Below are 20,673 nucleotides of genomic sequence, written 5' to 3'. Positions count from 1 at the left end.
GGAAATTTCTCCTTAGTTCTAAGTTGCTTCTCTCCTAGATTAGTTTCCACCCATTGCTTCTTGTCCTGCCCTCAGGTGCTTTGGAGAATAGTTTGACTCCCTCTTCTTTGTGGCAACCCCTGAGATATTGGAACACAGCTATCATGTCTCCCCTAGTCCTTCTTTTCATTAAACTAGACATACCCAGTTCCTGCAACCGTTCTTCATATGTTTTAGCCTCCAGTCCCCTAATCATCTTGGTTGCTCTTCTCTGCACTCTTTCTAGAGTCTCAGCATTTTTTTTACATCGTGGCGACCAAAACTGGATGCAATATTCCAAGTGTGGCCCTACCAAGGCCTTATAAAGTGGCACTAACACTTCACGTGATCTTGATTCTATCCCTCTGTTGATGCAGAATAAGATTTGGCAAATAGGTTTACCTGAGAGCAGTGCAACCTTCTGCATTCAGCCTGCTCAGAAGCTCAATTTTCATAACACACGACAGGGCTTGGAAGAACAATTTTAATGCAAAGGGAGCCCCCTCCCCCCTTCCCAGGAGAGGGAGAACTGGCTCTAAGAACATTAAAGGGAGGGGGGGGGAATGGGAGAATAATTTACATCCTTTACTTCGAGGTCACGAGGAACCGGCTGGCCTCCTGCCCAGAAGATGGAAACAGAGGGGGAGGAAAAAACACAGCCTCCCTTCTCAGCCTTTGTGCTTCTTCTCCATCACTCACTCCGAGACTCCCCACAGGCAGTGAATTTAGTTCCTGAATTTGCACAAGGACTCACCAAGCAAGCCGGGTTGGCCGAACCTGCTCGGCTACTCCAAAAAAAAAAAGAGAGAGAGAGAGACAGGGAGAGAGGGAGAGAGAGAGAGAGAGAGAGAGAGAGAGAGGGAAGCCAACCCTCCCCAGGAGTGAAAACTGGTCCAACTTGTGCTGTGTGCGAACAGGAGATGCTAGAGATGTAACTGATGGGGTTTTAATGGGTTATCTATCTATCTATCTATCTATCTATCTATCTATCTATCTATCTATCTATCTATCTATCTATCCAAAGTCTCTATTGGCAGCGATTCTCAGACTCGGTAACTTTGAAAGGCCTGGACTTCAACTCCCAGAATTCTAGCTGGCTGGGGAATTCTGGGAGTTGAAGTCCAGGAGTCTTAAAGTTGAGAAACGCTGCCGTAGAGACTTTGGGTTCTCAGCTGAGATTAGGGATTAGTGTTAAAGAAAAAAAACCAGAATGATTTTCCTTTCTCCTTGGAAACCGCTACTGGACTTCGTGCTCGAGGTGGAGGAAAACTTTGATTTTGGGGGTTTACCGATGAGATAGGTTTGTTGTTGTAGAAGTGGCTAGTTTATATTATTACATAAAAGTAAAAAGTTGAGGCTTGGTGCTATTATCTTATTCTACGGCACCAAATGGAGCCAAAAGTCAATGCCTTTTCTTTCTTTTTCTTCTTTTTCCTACAATTTCCCCTTTCCCTATTTTCTTTTGTATTTTATATTATAAACGAATTAAAAACAGGAGAGAAGTTACAGTCTCTCCAGAAGGAGGCAGCCTGGACCCACGGATATATTTAGGGCTGTATCTGCCATCAATTTCAGATTGCGAAATTCGGAGACACAAAGATCTGGAGAACACCTATTGGGGGGGCTGGGTTTGCCAGAGATCAAATATCCTGTTCAATTGTGGACTTCTACAAACACCCATGGCTGTCTTCTGCCCAGCCTGTGACCCACCACGTCTGTTTATAGAGAGTCCTCGTCTTATGACCATTTGTTTAACGACAGGTCGAAGTCACAAACCAGCTCAGAAAAAGTGGCTTCGGATTACAACCGCTGCAGTCATACGATCGCAATTTGGGCGCCACCCAGTGGTGGGTTGCTCCCCGGTTCAGACCGGTTCGCAAGAACCGGTAGTAAAACCGGCGAGATGCTCCCGCCCACTGACACATGCGCAGAAGTGTTTGGGCGCGCGACCCCATTGCGAACCGGAAGTAAAGGTAAGTTGAACCCACCCCTGGTGCCACTCTTGTATTTATGACAACTGTGGCATCTTAACAGTCCCATGATCACAGGCTTCCAACCGGCAAAGTCAATTGGCGAAGCTAGATTTACTTAAGGACCACATGATCTTGACGGTGAGAACAATTAACCGGTGGAACGACTTGCCTCCAGAACTTGTGGGTGCTCCATCACTGGAGGTTTTTAAGAGGAGACTGGACAGCCCTTTGTCTGAAATGGTATAGGGGGTTGGACTAGAAGACCTCTGAGGTCCCTTCCAATCTGGTCATTCTGTTCTGTTTTGATTTGCTTAACCACTGCAATAAAAATGGTTGTAAAATAGGATCCGGTCAGATGAGGACTCACTTAAGTGACAGAAATCCCAATCCTAATTGCATCGTAAGTCGAGGACTATCTGTAGACCACACGGCCTTTCTTGGCTGTGCAGCACATAAAAATATGCACACTCTGATCTTGATAAAGCGGCCCAGTCAAATTTGGAAACATCTACAACAACCTCCTTCCCTAAAGTGGAGGAAGACCAAATTAAACAATCCTTGTCGAAATCAGACAGAACGTGGCCTGGCCTTCTCCATATGGAGGACAAATAAGTAAGGTATAAGTAAGTAATTTTTGAGGGGACGCGGTGGCTCAGGGGCTAGGACGTTGAGCTTGTCGATCGAACGGTCGGCAGCTCAGCGGTTTGAATCCCTAGTGCTGCCGTGTAACGGGGTGAGCTCCCGTTACTTGTCCCAGCTTCTGCCAACCTAGCAGTTTCGAAAGCAGGTAAAAATGCAAGTAGAAAAAATAGGGACCACCTTTGGTGGGAAGGGAAGAGCGTTCCGTGCGCCTTTGGCGTTGAGTCATGCCGGCCACATGACCACGGAGACATCTTCGGACAGCGCTGGCTCTTCGGCTTTGAAACGGAGATGAGCACCGCCCCCTAGAGTCGGGAACGGGTAGCATGTATGTGCGAGGGGAACCTTTACCTTTACCTTACCTATGAGTAAGTAAAGATAAAGGTTGAGGTCCAACCTTAGGGGATGATGTTTCTCTCTGTTTTTTAGTTGAGGAAGCCAGTGTTGTCCAAAGACAATTTCAGTGGTCATGTGGCCAGCTAAAGGCACACAGAACGCTGTTACTTTCCCACCGAAGTGGTACCTATTTATCTATTCGCCTTTGCACAAACTGGTACCTATTTATCTACTCGCCTTTGCATGCTTTCGAGCTGCTAGGTTGGGCAGGAGCTGGAGCAAGGAACGGGAGCTCACGCCATCATATGACGCTCGGGTCTCGAACCCGGGCTGTCAGCTCTTCAGCTGACAAGCTCAGTGTCTTTACCCGCTGAGCCACCGTGAGCCCCAGCAAATGAGTGTTGTCTCAATGATGAGGGTATAATCGAAAAGCTAAAAAGAAAGACAAGTGGGGTGGGATGTACAGCCAATCCCAGTCCAATTCTGGGAATTTTAACTACATTGTTCCTGGGATTGGTTTAAATACAGGTAGTCCTCGATTTACAACTGTTCATTTAGTGACTGTTCAAAGTTACAACGGCACTGAAAAAAGGGACTTACGACTGTTGCAGCATCCCCGTGGTCACGGGATCGAAATTCGGACACCTGGCAACTGGCAAGTACTTATGATGGTTGCAGTGTCTCGGGGTCATGTGATCCCTTTTTGTGACTTTCCGACAAGCCAAATTCACTTAACAACTGCAGTGATTCGTTTAACAACTGTGGCGCAATTGGCTGTGGCTGCCTTGATCAGCAACAGAAATTTTGGGTTCCCCTGTGGTCGCAAAGTCAAGGACTACCTGTTTTAGAATTTTTCGGCAAGGGAAAAACCCCCCACCCCCGACTTCTTTCCCCTCTGCGATTCCCCGCTTACCTTGTAAACCGAACTTTGCAAATGTTACACTCATACGGCTTCTCGCCGGTGTGGGTTCGAATATGGCGTGGGAGCTTGCCGGCTCCTTGGATCACTTTCTCGCAGATGGGACATTTCTGGAATGCTTTTGCGCGGATTTTCTTCTCCACCTTCTGAGACCAGGACGGATATTCGCCGCCCTCCTGGGAAGTGCTAAAATAATTCAAGTAATAATCCATGACTCCGTCGTCGTCCTTGCGGTCCTCATCGGCCAGCTGTTGTCGTCCCACCGAATTGATCATTTGCTGCAGGAGCGCGCTGGCGGCCAAGCCGTCCACTTCTCGGGGGTCCTCTTCTCGCTCGGGTCCGCCGGAAGCAAACGCTGGAGAATCTCCCACCTCCTGCTGGTCCAACTGAATGCCCGCTGGTACATCATCCTCCCCCAAGGACACCGGCAGGCTACGCCCGCTGAATTGTCCATTTTGAGAAGCGGGGAACAAGGGTCCCTGACCCGTCACCTCGTCCTCGTCCCACATGGCGTGCTTGGCATCGAGATCACAGTCGTTTGCCTTTGGTCTGTCACTGAGGGCGGCCTGCGAGTAGAAGTCCATGCCGTTGCAATCCGGCTCTTCGTCCTCCTCTCGGCCACGGAAGGTGAGCCTCTGAAGGTCTCTCAAGTCTTGGTTGGTCCATGAAAAGTTGCCCTGTTGGCCATTGATGGGATTACTCTGGAAAAACTCCAGGTATTCTTTTGCTCGGAGATGGTTTCTTTGATCAATTTGATCTACTGTATCCATCTGGTCCGTTTTGGCCAGAATCTTCCGGTCCAGGAGATCCGTGCAGACGTCCCTCACCGCCTCGATCTCTAGCAGCTTGGCGGCGTTGAGGATCTCGCCGACGTTCGAAGTGCTGACGGTCAAAGTGGCGGTGTAGGCGAATTCCAGCAAGGCAGAGAGGGCGTCCGCGTCCACAAAGTCAATCTCGTACACGTTCTGTTGGTCGACCACCAGCCCTGAGGTGAAGAGCTTCTTGAAGTATTGGCTGCAGGCCGCCAAGACCGAGCGATGGGTGGGGAACTCCTGCCCGTCCACCAGGATCACCACGTCGCAAAGCAGGCCGTTGTTCCTCTGCTCGTTCAGGCTGCTCAAGATGTCGCTGCTGTGGTCGGGAAAGGGGATCCCAATGGGGCCATCCACACCCCCCTCCATGCTGGCACTAGAGGGCTGTGAAGACAGAGGCAAGACACACGTGGTCAATCAAGATATAGCGGGTCAGCAACGAGCGCTTTCCCTCACTCTCAGTTTTGTACAGCCACAAACAATTATTTCCCCCCTCCTCCCGTACACAAGAGTCACTTGCGCCAGTTAGTTCCAGTTAACTGACTAACGGAAGGGTTTCAAACTTGGGCACTTTAAGACTTGCGGACTTCAACTCCCAAAATTCCCCGGACTTTAGGATTTGTGGACTTCAACTCCCAGAATTCCTCAGCCAGCTCTACTGGCTGGGCAATTCAGGGAGTTGAAGTCCACAAGTCTTAAAGAGACCAAGTTTGGAGATGCCAGGGGCACGTAAAAACCACGGTTTATGGACTGCAATCCACCCAGGATGCTGCGGAAACCACGACATAATCCACCAATCAGTCAACTGCTTGAAAAAGGAGCCCCTCCCGTAATAATTCCATGGTAAGCAATCAGGCTCAACATCTCATACCACTAGTCCTCATGTTCTTGTTTGTATGTTACAAGAGTGAAATTGCTCTGATGACCGCCCCAATCGGAAGGAAGATTACTGTTGTTAAGCAAGACGGATGGTTAAAGTGAGTTCTGTTCCAATTCGGGGACCTTGTTTTGTGGCAGGGTTGTTAAGCCAACCGCTGCCGTCATTAACTGAATCACATGCTTGTTAGGCACACACTGTCACTAAATGAAGTCAAGGACTACCTCTATTGAGGAAAAACGAAGAAGGGATATAAGCAGTCCTCGACTTATGACCACAACAGAGCCCTAAGCAACATAGCGAAGCTGGCTGAGGAACTCTGGGAGTTGAAGTCCACAAGTCTTAAAAGAGCCAAGATGGCGAATCTTTTCGGCACCAAGTGCCCAAACCGGAACATACGTGCATATGCGCGCGCCGAAGCACCGGAAACCCGAAGACCAGCTGGCTGGCGCACGCATGCCTAGATTTTTGGGTGGTTTTTTGGCCCATTTTCAGGTTGTTTTCCGAGCTGTTTTCAGGCTGTTTTTCAGGTTGCTTTCAGGGCATTTTTGGCCTGAAAAACATCCTGTTTTTTTGCCATTTTTCAGGCCATTTACAGGCCATTTTGGGGGACATTTTAAGGCTGTTTTTTGGGACGTTTTCAGGCTGTTTTGGGGGACCTAGTTGGATCATGAAACGTCTGCAAGGAAACAACCAAGCCGGAGAAAGCAGCCAGGAGGCCACAGCCCTCTTCCTCCTCTCTACAAACCCCACCCTCTTCTAGCACTGATGATGTTACCTACTCGGGTCGTGAAATATCTGCAAGAAAACAACCCAGTTTGGAGAGAGCGCTAAGGATTCTTCCTCCTCCTCTTTTCCACAAATCCCACCTCCTCTATTTCTGATGATGTTACCTAATTGGGTAACAAAACGTCTGCAAGGAAACAGCTGAGCTCAGATAGCATCAAGACTCCCCCCTTCAGGAGTGAAATGCTCCCGGTTTGGACCGGATCAGCCGATCCGGTAGCGATGGCGGCGGGTAGTTCAGAAAACCGGTAGCAAAAATCCCTGCCCCCCCCGCCCGCATGCCCACCCAATCGCCCGGTTGCCCGCTGGCCGCTTCTTTTAAAAAATGCTTTTAAAAGGTAAAAAAAAAAAAGGCTCTGACGATCACAGCTGAGCTGCACGATCGTCGGAGCCTTTTTTTTTTTTTTTTACTTTTAAAAGCATTTTTTTACAACCTATTCGGCTGAATAGGTTGCAAAAAAATGCTTTTAAAAGTTAAAAAAAAAGATCGCACGCCACAGCTGATCACCCCTCTGCACGATGTTCTACTTACCCCATGCCTCTTTTTGGTGTGCACTGCGCACCTCACATTTAGTGCGTAGTGAGCAGCGCACATGCGCAGCCAGCGAACCGGTAATAAACCAGTTCAGATTTCACCACTGCTCTCCTTCCTTCCTTCCTTCCTTCCTTTTCCTCCTCTCAATTAATCCCACCCCTTCTTAGCACTAATGAGGTTATCTAGTTGGGTCATGAAACGCCTGCCAAGAAATTATCCAAGCTCTGAGAGTACCAATAGTGTTTTAACTTTATTATAACTACAGTACTCACTCCTGTAGGGTCTGGGTAGCTTACAAATACAAAACAATAAGAACAGTGAAAACAGACACACACACAACCTCTCAGGGTTAAACTACAACTAATTAAGATGAACTAAAATATTAAAACCAGAATAAATCAGTAAGCACACCATTCCCAGATAAAAGCCAATTTTTCGAGGGCGGATTGTTTGGGAGTAAAGCTCCCACAATGTTTCTTCCTCACATTTAGTACACAAACCACACCTGTGTTGTCGTTGTGTGGCTAAACAACCACCCTGGTGTATTAAAAAGCAAGTTTCCCGACAGGAAGGGCAGCCTCTCCACTCCCCACATTGCTAAGGTAGAAACATAGATCGACAAACTCCGATTAACCCAAACCACAGTTTATGGACTGCAATCCACCCAGGATGCTGGCGAAACCACGACATAACCCACCAATCGGTCAACTGCTTGAAAAAGGAGCCCCTCCTTTTCATAATAATTACATGGTAAGCAATCAGGCTCAACATCTCATGCCACTAGTCCTCATGTTCTTGTTCGTATGCTACAAGAGCGAAATTGGTCTGATGACCGCCCCAATCGGGAGGAGGATTTCTGTGGTTAAGCAAGGCGGGTGGTTAAAGTGAGTTCCGTTCCAATTCGGGGACCTTGTTTGGCGGCAGGGTTGTTAAGCCAACCGGTGCCGTCGTTAACTGAATCACACAGTCGTTAGGCACACGCCGTCACTAAATGAATGGCTGTAAGTCAAGGACTAACTTCTATTGAGGAAAAACGAACAAGGGATATAATTTAATAATAACAGAGCTGGAAGGGACCTTGGAGGCCTTCTAGTCCAACCCCCTGCCCAGGCAGGAAACCCTACACCATCTCAGACAGATGGTTATCCAACATTTTCTTAAAAATTTCCAGTTTTGGAGCATTCACAACTTCTGGAGGCAAGTCGTTCCACTGGTTAATGGTTCTAACTGTTAAGAAATTTCTCCTTAGTTCTAAGTTGCTTCTCTCCTTGATTAGTTTCCACCCATTGCTTCTTGTTCTACCCTCAGGTGCTTTGGAGAATATCTTGACTCCCTCTTCTTTGTGGCAACCCCTGAGATATTGGAACACAGCTATCATGTCTCCCCTGGTCCTTCTTTTCATTAAATTAGACATACCCAGTTCCTGCAACCGTTCTTCATATGTTTTAGCCTCCAGTCCCCTAATCATCTTCGTTGCTCTTCTCTGCACTCTTTCTAGAGTCTCAGCATCTTTTTTACATCGTGGCGACCAAAACTGGATGCAATATTCCAAGTGTGGCCTTACCAAGGCATTATAAAGTGGTCTTAACACTTCACGTGATCTTGATTCTATCCCTCTGTTTATGCAGCCCAGAACTGTGTTGGCTTTTTTGGCAGCTGCTGCACACGGCTGGCTCCTAATTAAATGGTTGTCCACTAGGACTCCCAAGATCCCTCTCATATAAGCAGTCCTCGACTTACGACCACAACGGAGCCCTAAGAAACTTAGAGAAGTGAGCTTTGCCGTCTTTTACGACCTTTCTTCCAGTTGTTAAGTGAATTGTTTGCAGATGCTAAGTTCATGACACGGTTGTTAAGCAAAGCCGGCTTCCCTCACCGACTTTGCTTGTCAGAAGGTCACCAAAGTGGATTAAGTGACCCCGGGATATTGCGACCGTCATAAATACACACCAGTTGCCAAGCCTCCGAATTTGGATCACGTGATGCTGCAGCTTGGCGCGGCTGAGGAATTCTGGGGGTTGAAGTCCACGAGGGTTAAAAGTTGCTAAGCCCTTGTGACGTCTCGTCTGGATTACTGCAATGCTCTCTACATGGGGCTCCCCTTGAGGGGCATCCGGAGGCTTCAGTTAGTCCAGAATGCAGCTGCGCGGGTGATAGAGGGAGCCCCTCGTGGCTCCCGCGTGACACCTATCCTGCGCAGGCTGCACTGGCTACCTGTGGCCTTCCGGGTGCGCTTCAAGGTGTTGGTGAACGTCTTCAAAGCGCTCCATGGCATAGGGCCGGGCTATTTACGGGACCGCCTGCTGCTACCGAATACCTCTCACCGACCCGTGCGCTCTCACAGAGAGGGACTCCTCAGGGTGCCATCGGCGCGACAGTGTCGTCTGGCGACGCCCAGGGGAAGGGCCTTCTCTGTGGGGGCTCCCGCCCTCTGGAACGAACTCCCCCCGGGACTCCGTCAACTTCCGGACCTCCGAACCTTTCGTCGCGAGCTTAAAACTCACTTATTCATCTGCGCTGGACTGGGTTAGTTTTAAATTTATGGGTTTTTATGGGTTTTTATCCTAAATTTTTAATCTTGGCCAATTTAATAAGTTTTTTAATTGTATTTTAATCGTATTTATATTGTATTACTGTGTATTTTTTATCTGGCTGTGAACCGCCCTGAGTCCTTCGGGAGAAGGGCGGTATAAAAATTTAAATAATAAATAAATAAATAAATAAAACCCCTTGGGGTAGTAGAAGGATGATCCATGGATCACCTCAATCCTTTTCTAAGGATCTCTTGGCATGGCTGGCCAGGATTCCTTTTGACCGCAGGCTCGGTCGCTATGCTGAGGAGACTGTAGGCACTCTTCGACATACAACATTGCAGGCCAAAATTTCTGTCACTAAGCCAGACAGTTGTTAAGTGAGTTTTGGCCCATTTTACGACCTTTCTTGTCACAGCTGTTTAGTGAATCACTACAGCTGTTAAGTTAGTAACACGACTGTTAAATGAATCTATTCTATTCTATTCATATTATATTATTACATTATACCGCTATTACATTATATTACATATTACAATATCTATTCTATTCTATTCATATTGTATTATTACATTATACTGCTTTTATATTATATTACATATTACAATATCTATTTTATTCTATTCTATTCATATTGTATTACATTATACTGCAATTACATTATATTACATATTACAATATCTATTCTATTCTATCCTATCCTATCCTATCCTATCCTATTCATATTATATTATTACATTATACCGCTATTACATTATATTACGTATTAAAATATTCTATTCTATTCTATTCTATTCTATTCTATTCTATTCTATTCTATTCTATTCTATTCCATTCCATTCCATTCCATTCCATTCCATTCCATTCCATATTTTCTATTCTATTCTATTCTATTCTATTCTATTCTATTCTATTCTATTCTATTCTATTCTATTCTATTCTTTCATTAAATCTATTGAGCAGTGGGCTGGACTAGAAGACCTCCAAGGTCCCTTCTAGCTCTAATCTAATTCTAATTCTAATTCCGGCTTCTCCATTGACTTTGCTGATCAGAAGGTCGCAAAAGGGACCTGAGCCCGGGACGCTGCAACCGTCATAAATATGAACCAGTGGCCAAGCGTCTGAATTTTGATCACATGACCAGGGGGACGCTGGCAACGGTTGTTAAGCGTGAAAAAGGCTCCTAAGTTACCTTTTCTCAGTGCCCGAGATAAGACTTTGAACGGTCACAAAAGGAGCTGCTGTTAAGTCAAGGGCTACCTGTCCCATTCCAGGCAAGAGGCTGTCTGGTCCCTTCTTGAAAACCTCCAGTGATGGAGCTTCCACAACTTCTTCTGGAGGTAAGCCATTCACTTCAAAGTGTCCCATTTCCACCTTGCCTAGATGGGGTGGGCGAACGGGGACAACACTCCCTGCCAAAAGATTCTCTCTCTCTCTCTCTCTCTCTCTCTCTCACACACACACACACACACACACACACACATACACACACACACACCTCTCTCCCAAAAACACCTCTCAGAGACCCTCAAATGTCCAGCCTGAATCTTAGGTCTCCAAGGACAGAATCCTTATTCCATTCTAATTTTCACAAAGGTTGTTTAATCCCCGTATTTTCTCCAAGGGGCGGGGAGGGTGTGTGTGTTGTTGGTTAAAAAAACACACACACCAAAAAACAGGGGTGGCTATCTTAGTTCTCATCTTCCCAACACCCCGAGAAGGGAGGGCAGAGACACAAACCGGCTCCCGAATTTTGCAAGCCCAGGCGGGGCTTTTGGAAGCCCACCGCCCCACTGCCTGGAATGCCATCCGACATCTGTCGGATACTTACAACTGGAGATGGGTGGCATCTTGTGATCGGAGGGGGAGAAGGGGGGGAGAAACCATCCGCATGTGTTTGTGTGTGAGAATTAAACGGCAAGGGGTCACGGGACGGGAGTGGGAAAATGGGCCTTTTGGCGTGCAATTTGCACGCCCTCTTGATGCGTCGACTGCAGGGCGAAGGCACCGACTGAACCCCTTTCGATGGGAAAGGGCCCGTTTCGTTGCATTTGACCAAAAAAAGCCATCCAGGCCAAGGTCAGTGCCTCTCCACAAAAAGAGGAACGGGGGGGGGGGGTTCCACCTATTCTCGAAAGCACCAGAAGGCAGGACAAGAAGCAACGGATGGAAACTAATGAAGGAGAGAAGCAACCTGGAATTAAGGAGAAACTTCCTAACAATGAGAACGACTAACCTGTGGAACAGCATGCCACCAGAAGTTGTGGGTGCTCCATCATTGGAGGTTTTAAAGAAGAGATTGGACAGCCATTTGTCTGAAACGGGATAGGGTCTCCTGCTTGAGCAGGGGGTTGGACTAGAAGACCTCCAGAGCTCCTTCCAAGTGTTCATCTATTTTAGATTCTTTTCCATATTCTATTCTGTTTCCTTTCCTATCCTATCCTGTCTATCCTATTCTAGAGTATATTCTCTGTTCTGTTCTGTTTGATTCTATATTCTAGTCTAGTCCGATCCAGTCTAGTCTAGTCTAGTCCGATCCTTCTGTATTCTACGGTATATTATATTCTACAGTATATTCTATATTCTACATTCTATTCCATTCCATTTCACCGCACCGCACCGCATTCAGTTCTATATTCTATATTATTCTATATTCTATATTCTATTCCATTCCACCGCACCACATTCAATTCTATATTCTATATTATTCTATATTTTATATTCTATTCCATTCCACCGCACCGCACTGCACTGCACTGCACCGCACCGCATTCAATTCTATATTCTATATTCTATATTCTATATTTTATATTCTATATTCTTTTCCATTCCACTGCACTGAACCGCATTCAATTCTATATTATATTCTATATTATTCAATTCTATATTTAAATGCCTGTAAACCGCCCTGAGTCCTTTGGGAGATAGGGCGGTATATAAATATAAACAATAAATAAATAAATAAATAAATATATTACATATTCTATATTATTACATATTCTATATTCTATTCCATTCCACCACACACTTTTCACTGCACTGCACGCATTCAATTCTATATTCTATATTCTATATTATTCTATATTCTATATTCTATTCTATTCCATTCCACCGCACCACATTCAATTCTATATTCTATATTATTCTATATTTTATATTCTATTCCATTCCACCGCACCGCACTGCACTGCACTGCACCGCACCGCATTCAATTCTATATTCTATATTCTATATTCTATATTTTATATTCTATATTCTTTTCCATTCCACTGCACTGAACCGCATTCAATTCTATATTATATTCTATATTATTCAATTCTATATTTAAATGCCTGTAAACCGCCCTGAGTCCTTTGGGAGATAGGGCGGTATATAAATATAAACAATAAATAAATAAATAAATAAATATATTACATATTCTATATTATTACATATTCTATATTCTATTCCATTCCACCACACCGCACCGCACCGCACCGCACCGCACCGCACCGCATTCAATTCTATATTCTATATTCTATATTATTCTATATTCTATATTCTATTCCATTCCATTCCACCGCACCGCACCGCATTCAATTTTATATGCTATATGCTATATGCTATATTCTGTATTCTAAATTATTCTATATTCTATTCCAGTGATGGCTACCTTTTTGGTCGTCGCGTGCCAAAAGCGGGGGGAGCACAGGGAGGGGTGTTCCCGCGTGTGTGTGGCCACACCCATAATTCAATGTGGGGGCACATGAGCGCACGACCCCCCTGTGCTCCCCCCATTTTTGGCACGTGATGGCACGGTGGGCCAGGTAGGCCCATTTTTCACTCTCCCCAGGCTCCAGAGGCCTTCTTGGAGCCTGGGGAGGGTGAAAACGGCCTTCCCCATCCGCCCGGAGGCCCTCCGGAGGCCGGAAACGGCCCATTTGCTGACTTCCAGGCCTGAAAATCGGCTGGCCGGCGCATGAGCTAGGACAACACTAAGCACAGTGGGTAAGAGCCGCTGAGGAAGGAAGCTGGTCAGCAACATTAAACTGCCCGGTAAGCAAAGCCGAGACAGGCCTGGGCGTTGTGTGCCGCATGCACATTTTTTCCGAGTCAGGAGTGGCAGCCAGCCAATCGCAGGGAGCACCTGTTTTCCGACTCCATTTCCGAATCTGCCGAAATCGCAGCGGCGGGACAAAGGTAGCGTGGCAGGTACTACTGACACGGAGGTGGGCTTACAGCCGTCCGCTTAGAGGTCACCCGAAGTCGCAACGGCACGGAAGAAAAGGGCCGTTTTTCACACTGTTGCGACAACCCCCGCCATCACATCATCCCAATTCATGCGCTCGTTTTCTCAAGCTGAATACCGGTGACCCTCGACTTTGAACCCTCACTAAATGAATGGTTGTAAGTCGAGGACTACTTATATATCACGTAACTACGGCTACTATGTCGGTACTATGAAGTTGTCCTTCTTAATCCATCGGGCTGTGTCTGGAAATTAGAAGAATAATTCTTTTTTTTTTTTTCCTAGGAAAAACTTGCCGCTGGTTAGATCCTTCATCAAGTGCATAGGCCAGACATTCTAAGGTGGTCCTTGATTTAGTGACCATTCCAATGTACAACGGCGCCGAAAAAAGGAACTTACGACTGGTTTTCAAACTTACGACTGTCGCAGCGTCCCCGTGGTCAAAATTCGGACACTTGACAACCGACCCGCATTTATGACGGTCGCAGTGTCCCGGGGGGGCGTGTGTGTCACGTAGATCCCCTTTCGCGACCTTCCGACAAGCCGAGTCAATGGTGGAGCTGGATTCACTTAACAACCATGTGACTCACTTAACAACTGCTGTGATTCACTTAACAGCGGTGGCACGTAAGGTCGTAAAATGGGGGAAAAGCAGACTTGGCAACAAAAATTTGGGGCTCAATTGTGGCCGTAAATCGAGGACTACCTGTAATGGGTAAGTTTTACTTCAGGATATGAAATGGTTTGAACTTCTAGAAACACTGGCAAAATTGTCTTATTTTGGCCAATTTTTCGCCTGTGGGACCCTGGAGGTCTTCTAGTCCAACCCGCTGCTCAAGCAGGAGACACTATTATTCCATTACAGACAAGTGGTTGTTCTCCCTCTGTAGTCATTTATAGAAAGTCCTCGACTTACAGCCATTCTTTTAGTAACCATTTGAAGTTACAGTGCGCAACTTAGGCGTCCTCCTGGATGAACGGCTGTCTCTGGAAGATCATTTGACGGCCGTCTCCAGGAGAGCGTTCTACCAGGTTCGCCTGGTGCGCCAGTTGCGCCCCTTTCTAGACCAGGATGCCCTATGCGCGGTCACTCACGCCCTCGTGACGTCTCGCCTGGATTACTGCAATGCTCTCTACATGGGGCTCCCCTTGAAGGGCATCCGGAGGCTGCAGTTAGTCCAGAATGCGGCTGCGCGGGTGATAGAGGGAGCCCCTCGTGGCTCCCGGGTGACACCTCTCCTGCGCAGACTGCACTGGCTACCTGTGGCCTTCCGGGTGCGCTTCAAGGTGTTGGTGAACGTCTTCAAAGCGCTCCATGGCATAGGGCCGGGTTACTTACGGGACCGCCTGCTGCTACCGAATACCTCTCACCGGCCCGTGCGCTCTCACAGAGAGGGACTCCTCAGGGTGCCGTCGGCGAGGCAATGTCGTCTGGCGACGCCCAGGGGACGGGCCTTCTCTGTGGGGGCTCCCGCCCTCTGGAACGAACTCCCCCCAGGACTTCGTCAACTTCCGGACCTCCGAACCTTCCGCCGCGAGCTTAAAACACACTTATTTATTTGCGCGGGACTGAGTTAGATTTTAAATTTATGGGTTTTAAATTGGGTTTTAGTTTTATATTGTTTTAAATATTCGGCTTTTAGAATAAGTTTTTTAATTGTTTTTACTCTGTATTTATGTGTTTTTATGTGCCTGTGAACCGCCCTGAGTCCTTCGGGAGATAGGGCGGTATACAAATACGATTAATAAATAAATAAATAAATAATAAATACAGGGGCATTGAACAAAGAGACTTATGACCTGTCCTCGCATTTACAACCCTTGCGGCATCCCCATGGTCATATGATCAGAATCCAGGTGCTGGGCAACTGGCATGCATATATGAAGACTGCAGGATCTCCAGGTCACGTGATCACCATGTGTGACTTTCCCAGCTGGCTTCCAACAAGCAAAATCGATAGAAGCCGGATTCACTTAACAACATGATTCACTTAACAACCACGATTCACTTAACAACCGCACCATTCACTTAGCAACTACATAATTCACTTAACGACTGCATGATTCACTTAAAGTCTGCCTGATTCACTTAACTAAATAACCATGATTCACTTAACAACTACATGGTTCATTTACCTGCATGATTCGCTTAACAACCACGTGATTTACTTAACAACTTCATGATTCACTTAACAACCGCAGCAATTTGCTCAACCATGGCAAAAAAGGCCATACAATCAGGCACAATTCACCTGACACACACTGGAATTCTGGGAGTCGAAGTCCACCAGCATAGCTGCCTGAGGAATTCTGGGACTTGAAGTCCCCAAACATGGCTGCCTGCAGAATTCTGGGAGTTGAAATCCACAAGCGTGGCTTCCTGAGGAATTCTGGGAATTGAAGTCCCCAAACATGGGTGCCTGAGGAATTCTGGGAGTTGAAATCCACAAGCGTGGCTTCCTGCAGAATTCTGGGAATTGAAGTCCACAAGCATGGCTGCCTGAGGAATTCTGGGACTTGAAATCCACAAGCATGGCTGCCTGCGGAATTCTGGGAATTGAAGTCCACAAGCATGGCTGCCTGCAGAATTCTGGGAGTTGAAATCCACAAGCATGGCTGCCTGCGGAATTCTGGGAATTGAAGTCCACAAGCATGGCTGCCTGCAGAATTCTGGGACTTGAAGTCCCCAAGCATGGCTGCCTGCAGAATTCTGGGAGTTGAAGTCCCCAAGCATGGCTGCCTGCAGAATTCTGGGAGTTGAAGTCCACAAGCCTGGCTGCCTGCAGAATTCTGGGAGTTGAAGTCCCCAAGCATGGCTGCCTGCAGAATTCTGGGAACTGAAGTCCACAAGCATGGCTGCCTGCAGAATTCTGGGAGTTGAAATCCACAAGCATGGCTGCCTGCAGAATTCTGGGAACTGAAGTCCACAAATTTTAACGTTGCCAGGTTCGGAGCCCCCTGCGTTAAGCTGATTAAGCAGATTAAATGTCAGTTAATGGTTTCATCTGCGGATCATTTCCTCGGCTTAATGCCTCTTCCAGATGGGTCGCCGTTCCAACGTCTATGAAAGGAAATCCGCCTTTGGAGCCTGCCAGCTTCGCAAATAGAAATAGAATGACAAGAGTTGGAAGGGACCTTGGAGGTCTTCTAGTCCAACCCCCTGCTTAGGCAGGAAACCCTACACACACCACTTCAAACAATTATAACTGTTGTCATTTTTTCCCCCTGTGGCAGCAAGACAGAAGTGGACAGCCCTTTCGGCCTTACTTATTCTGCTTCGCTTCCCAATCTAATCGAAGATCTCCTGTTGGTCTCCCATCCATGGATCACCCAAGGAAAAGTGACCCCTGTTGGCATCTCCGGGAACTGCACCCTCCGAAAGCATGAGAGGAAGGGAGATTCCATCTCAAAGATGTCCCCCTGTCTAAAAGTGTTTTATAACAGGGGTCTCCAACTTTGGTCCCTTTAAGACTTGTGGACTTCAACTCCCAGAGTTCCTCAGCCAGCAAAGCTGGCTGAGGAACTCTGGGAGTTGAAGTCCACAAGTCTTAAAGGGACCAAAGTTGGAGACCCCTGTTTTCTAAGATGGCACCACTCAAGCAATGTGGGAGAGGAGGGGAGGGGGGTTTGAATGGTAGCAGTTAATGTCAGAGACCAATCCGATCAATTCTGGATGCAAATCAGGCAATTTCCTGCATTTTTCTTAACGCCTGCTTCTGAATGACTGAGGACTAGAAACTTGGATCATACGGAAAGGGAAACAAGAGGCAACAGGATTCGCCAGTAGGGTACCGGTCGTCCTTGACTCACACACCCATTCGTTTTAGTGACTGTTCGAAGTTACGACGGCGCTGGGGGGAAAAATAAAGCGACGACCACCTGTCACATTTAACGACCGTGGCAGCCTCTCCATGGTCAACTTTGGGGGCTTGGCAACGGACTCATATTTATGACGGCTGCAGGGTCCTGTGACGTTCTGACCAGCCAAAATTGACGGGGACGCCAGATTTGCTAAAACCACCATGTTGCTCGCTGAACAACGGCAATGATTCACTTAACAACGGTGGCGAGAAAAGGTCGTAAAAGAAGGGTGAAACTCACTTGGCAGCTGTTCTTGCTTAACAATGGAAATTCTGGGGTCAAATGCGGTTGTTAGTCGAGGACTACCTGCATTACAGTCCTGGAAGGACTGCTGCAGTCTCCCTGGCGTTGTCTCGCTCAGCAACGGAAAATTGGAACTCAATTGTGGTCGTAAGTTGAGGACTAACTGTATATGCTTTGGGGGGGGGCCTTTGGAAGAGTCCCCAATCCCTTCCTGACCCCCTGGGGTTTTAAGAAGGGTCAGCGGAGAGTACCACCTGAGTAAATCCAACCAGAGCGGCTTCTCGTTGTAATCCCTGCCGGGGAATGATTGACAAGGTGACTGGCCGTGGCCGGAGATGAGCTTTTTCTGGCTCCCAGGACACAAAATCCAGCAAGCCACCTGTCCTCATGGAGGCAAATACGTCTTCTTCGTACCTTCCACTTGCTGTGAGGAAAGGGAAGGAGGGAGAGGAGGAGGAGGAGGGCCTCTAAACTGAAGTACAAGAGGGTGGGGCAGGAGCCCACGTTCATTTCGGGGAAGTGAACAATTGCACAACCCCAGCTGCAAGCTTGCCGGTGGGTCGAACGGAGAGAAACAGACTTCAAGAGGGTGGCAACAATAGACAGAGCAACATCCGGGGAACTGAGAACAAACAAACCCGACAACAGACGACAAAGCCGAGTCGGAGAGTCTCGTCTGAAAAAGCTGACTAGCGGAGGGATGTTTCTTGCGTCGTCCCAACCGTCGCAGAAAAAAATGTGAACCGCACAAGTCTGGAACGATCCACGAAGGTCTTTCAAAGAAACCACTCCGGCATCAAGCCTAGAATCTCGGTTTGTTTGCAAGAGCCTTTGCCCACAAGGGCAACCGTAGCTCTGGGCCGCCTGCACGTTTAGGTTCTGATGAACGTGCGCAGCGCGCTTGCACTCCGAAGGGTGGATCGGTTTCGGATGATTCTGATGCAAAACTACTGAGCGCGGCCTGGTTCTCTGTCCCTTTTCCATCCTCGAGAGACTTTTTTTTTTAAGGGTCTTGGGTTAGCCCTGCCAGGTAGACCAGCTGAGAAATACGGACCAGATGGGCTCGTTCTACTTTATTGTAAAGAACAGAATCTTGCATGTCTGAAAGTACCATTCTCCCGCCACCTCTTTTACAGCCTGAGAAACTAGGGAGGGTCCCTTCCGAGTCTCTTCCTCCACCTATTAGGCAGCACAGAGTTATGCGACCTCTTATCTATCTATTCCCTAGGCCAGAGTTCTCCAACGTTTCCGGTTTTGCAGAGTGCCGACGGGATGGCAGAGGGGGTTGTTGTGAGAGAGCGGTGGAAAAGAACGCGCATGCAACTCCATTTACGTGAGCGATGGGCACGCACGTTCGCTCCTCACACAAGTGGGGATGTGTGCATGCACACGCTTGCCCATCACTTCCGGGGTCCGGTTCTGAACTACTCAAGGCCCGGTAATGGGCTGCAGCCCAGGGGTTGGGGACCCTTTCCCTAGGCAGTATTTCTTACCCCCCCTTTACAGCCTAAGAAACTAGGGAGGGTCTCTTCCCAGCTGGTTTTTCTACTATTATACAGCAGAGGACTATGCAACCTCTTATCTGGCTGTTCCCTAGGCATCTCTCCCCCCCTTCCCACTCTACATCCTGAGAAACTAGGGAGGGTCCCTTCCAAGCTGCTTTTTCCACTGTTATGCAGCAGAGGGTGATGTGGACTCTGATCTGGCTGTTCCCTAGGCATATTCCCCCCCCCTCCTCTACATCCTGAGAAACTAGGGAGGGTCCCTTCCAAGCTGTTTTTTCCACTGTCATGCAGCAGAGGGCTATGTGGCCTCTTATCTGACTCTTCCTTAGGCAACATCTGTTCCCCCCCCCATTTACAACTAGGGAGGGTCCCCTCTAATTTTCTTTCTCCATCCGTTATACAGACTTCAGAAAGATGGAAAGCTGAGTCAACCTGGAGCCGGTCGGGATTAAACTGTTGGCAGTTGGCAGAGTTTGTCTGCAATACTGCATTCTAACCATGCGCCAGAGCTCCTGAGATGATAGATAGATTAGATAGATAGATAGATAGATAGATAGATAGATAGATAGATAATGATAGAAATAGAATAGAGTAGAATAAAGTAAATGCAAAGGTTTCCCTTGCACATATGTGCTAGATGTTCCTGACTCTAGGGGGCGGTGCTCATCTCCGTTTCAAAGCCGCAGAGCCAGCGCTGTCCGAAGACGTCTCCGTGGTCATGTGGCCGGCATGACTCAACGCCAAAGGCGCACGGAACGCTGTTCCCTTCCCACCAAAGGTGGTCCCTATTTTTCTACTTGCCTTTTTTACCTGCTTTCAAACTGCTAGGTTGGCAGAAACTGGGACGGGAGCTCACCCATTATGCGGCACTAGGGATTCAAACAGCTGAGCTGCCGACCTTTCTGATTGACAAACTGAACGTCTTAGTCACTGAGCCACCACGGCCCTGATTAGATTCTAGGTTCTACCATATCTCACGACCTAAAATGGACAGCTAACATCAAAAAAAGCACAACAAAGAATGTTCTTTCTGCGCCAACTCAGTAAGCTCAAACTGCCCAAGGAGCTGCTGATCCAGTTCTACAGAGGAATTATTGAGTCTGTCCTTTGCACCTCTATAACTGTCTGGTTCGGTTCTGCAACCCAACGAGACAGACACAGACTTCAGAGGATCATTAGAACTGCAGAAAAAACAATGGCTACCAACCTGCCTTCCATTGAGGACCTGTATACTGCACGAATCAAGAAGAGGGCCGTGAAAATATTTGCAGATCCCTCGCATCCTGGACATAAACTGTTTCAACTCCTACCCTCAAAACGACGCTATAGAGCACTGCACACCAGAACAACTAAACACAAGAACAGTTTTTTCCCGAAGGCCATCACTCTGCTAAACAAATAATTCCCTCA

The 20,673-nt window shown here is 47.4% G+C and overlaps 1 protein-coding gene across 1 annotated transcript in view; it reads right to left on the bottom strand.

Moving 5' to 3' along the window:
- The window catches only part of ZBTB7A (zinc finger and BTB domain containing 7A), an 88,328-nt gene that overhangs the window by 12,162 nt on the left and 55,493 nt on the right, over nt 1–20,673 (bottom strand). Inside the window, exon 2 of the mRNA XM_058163626.1 lies at nt 3,880–5,081. Within this exon, the coding sequence (XP_058019609.1) occupies nt 3,880–5,081 (1,202 nt within the window). The remainder of the gene's footprint in view (nt 1–3,879; nt 5,082–20,673) is intronic.

Source organism: Ahaetulla prasina, chromosome 1, assembly GCF_028640845.1.
Source record: "Ahaetulla prasina isolate Xishuangbanna chromosome 1, ASM2864084v1, whole genome shotgun sequence".
In the NCBI taxonomy this organism is placed as follows: domain Eukaryota; kingdom Metazoa; phylum Chordata; class Lepidosauria; order Squamata; family Colubridae; genus Ahaetulla; species Ahaetulla prasina.
Note: the sequence above shows the minus strand (reverse complement) of the source record. Positions and strands in the feature narration are given on the sequence as shown.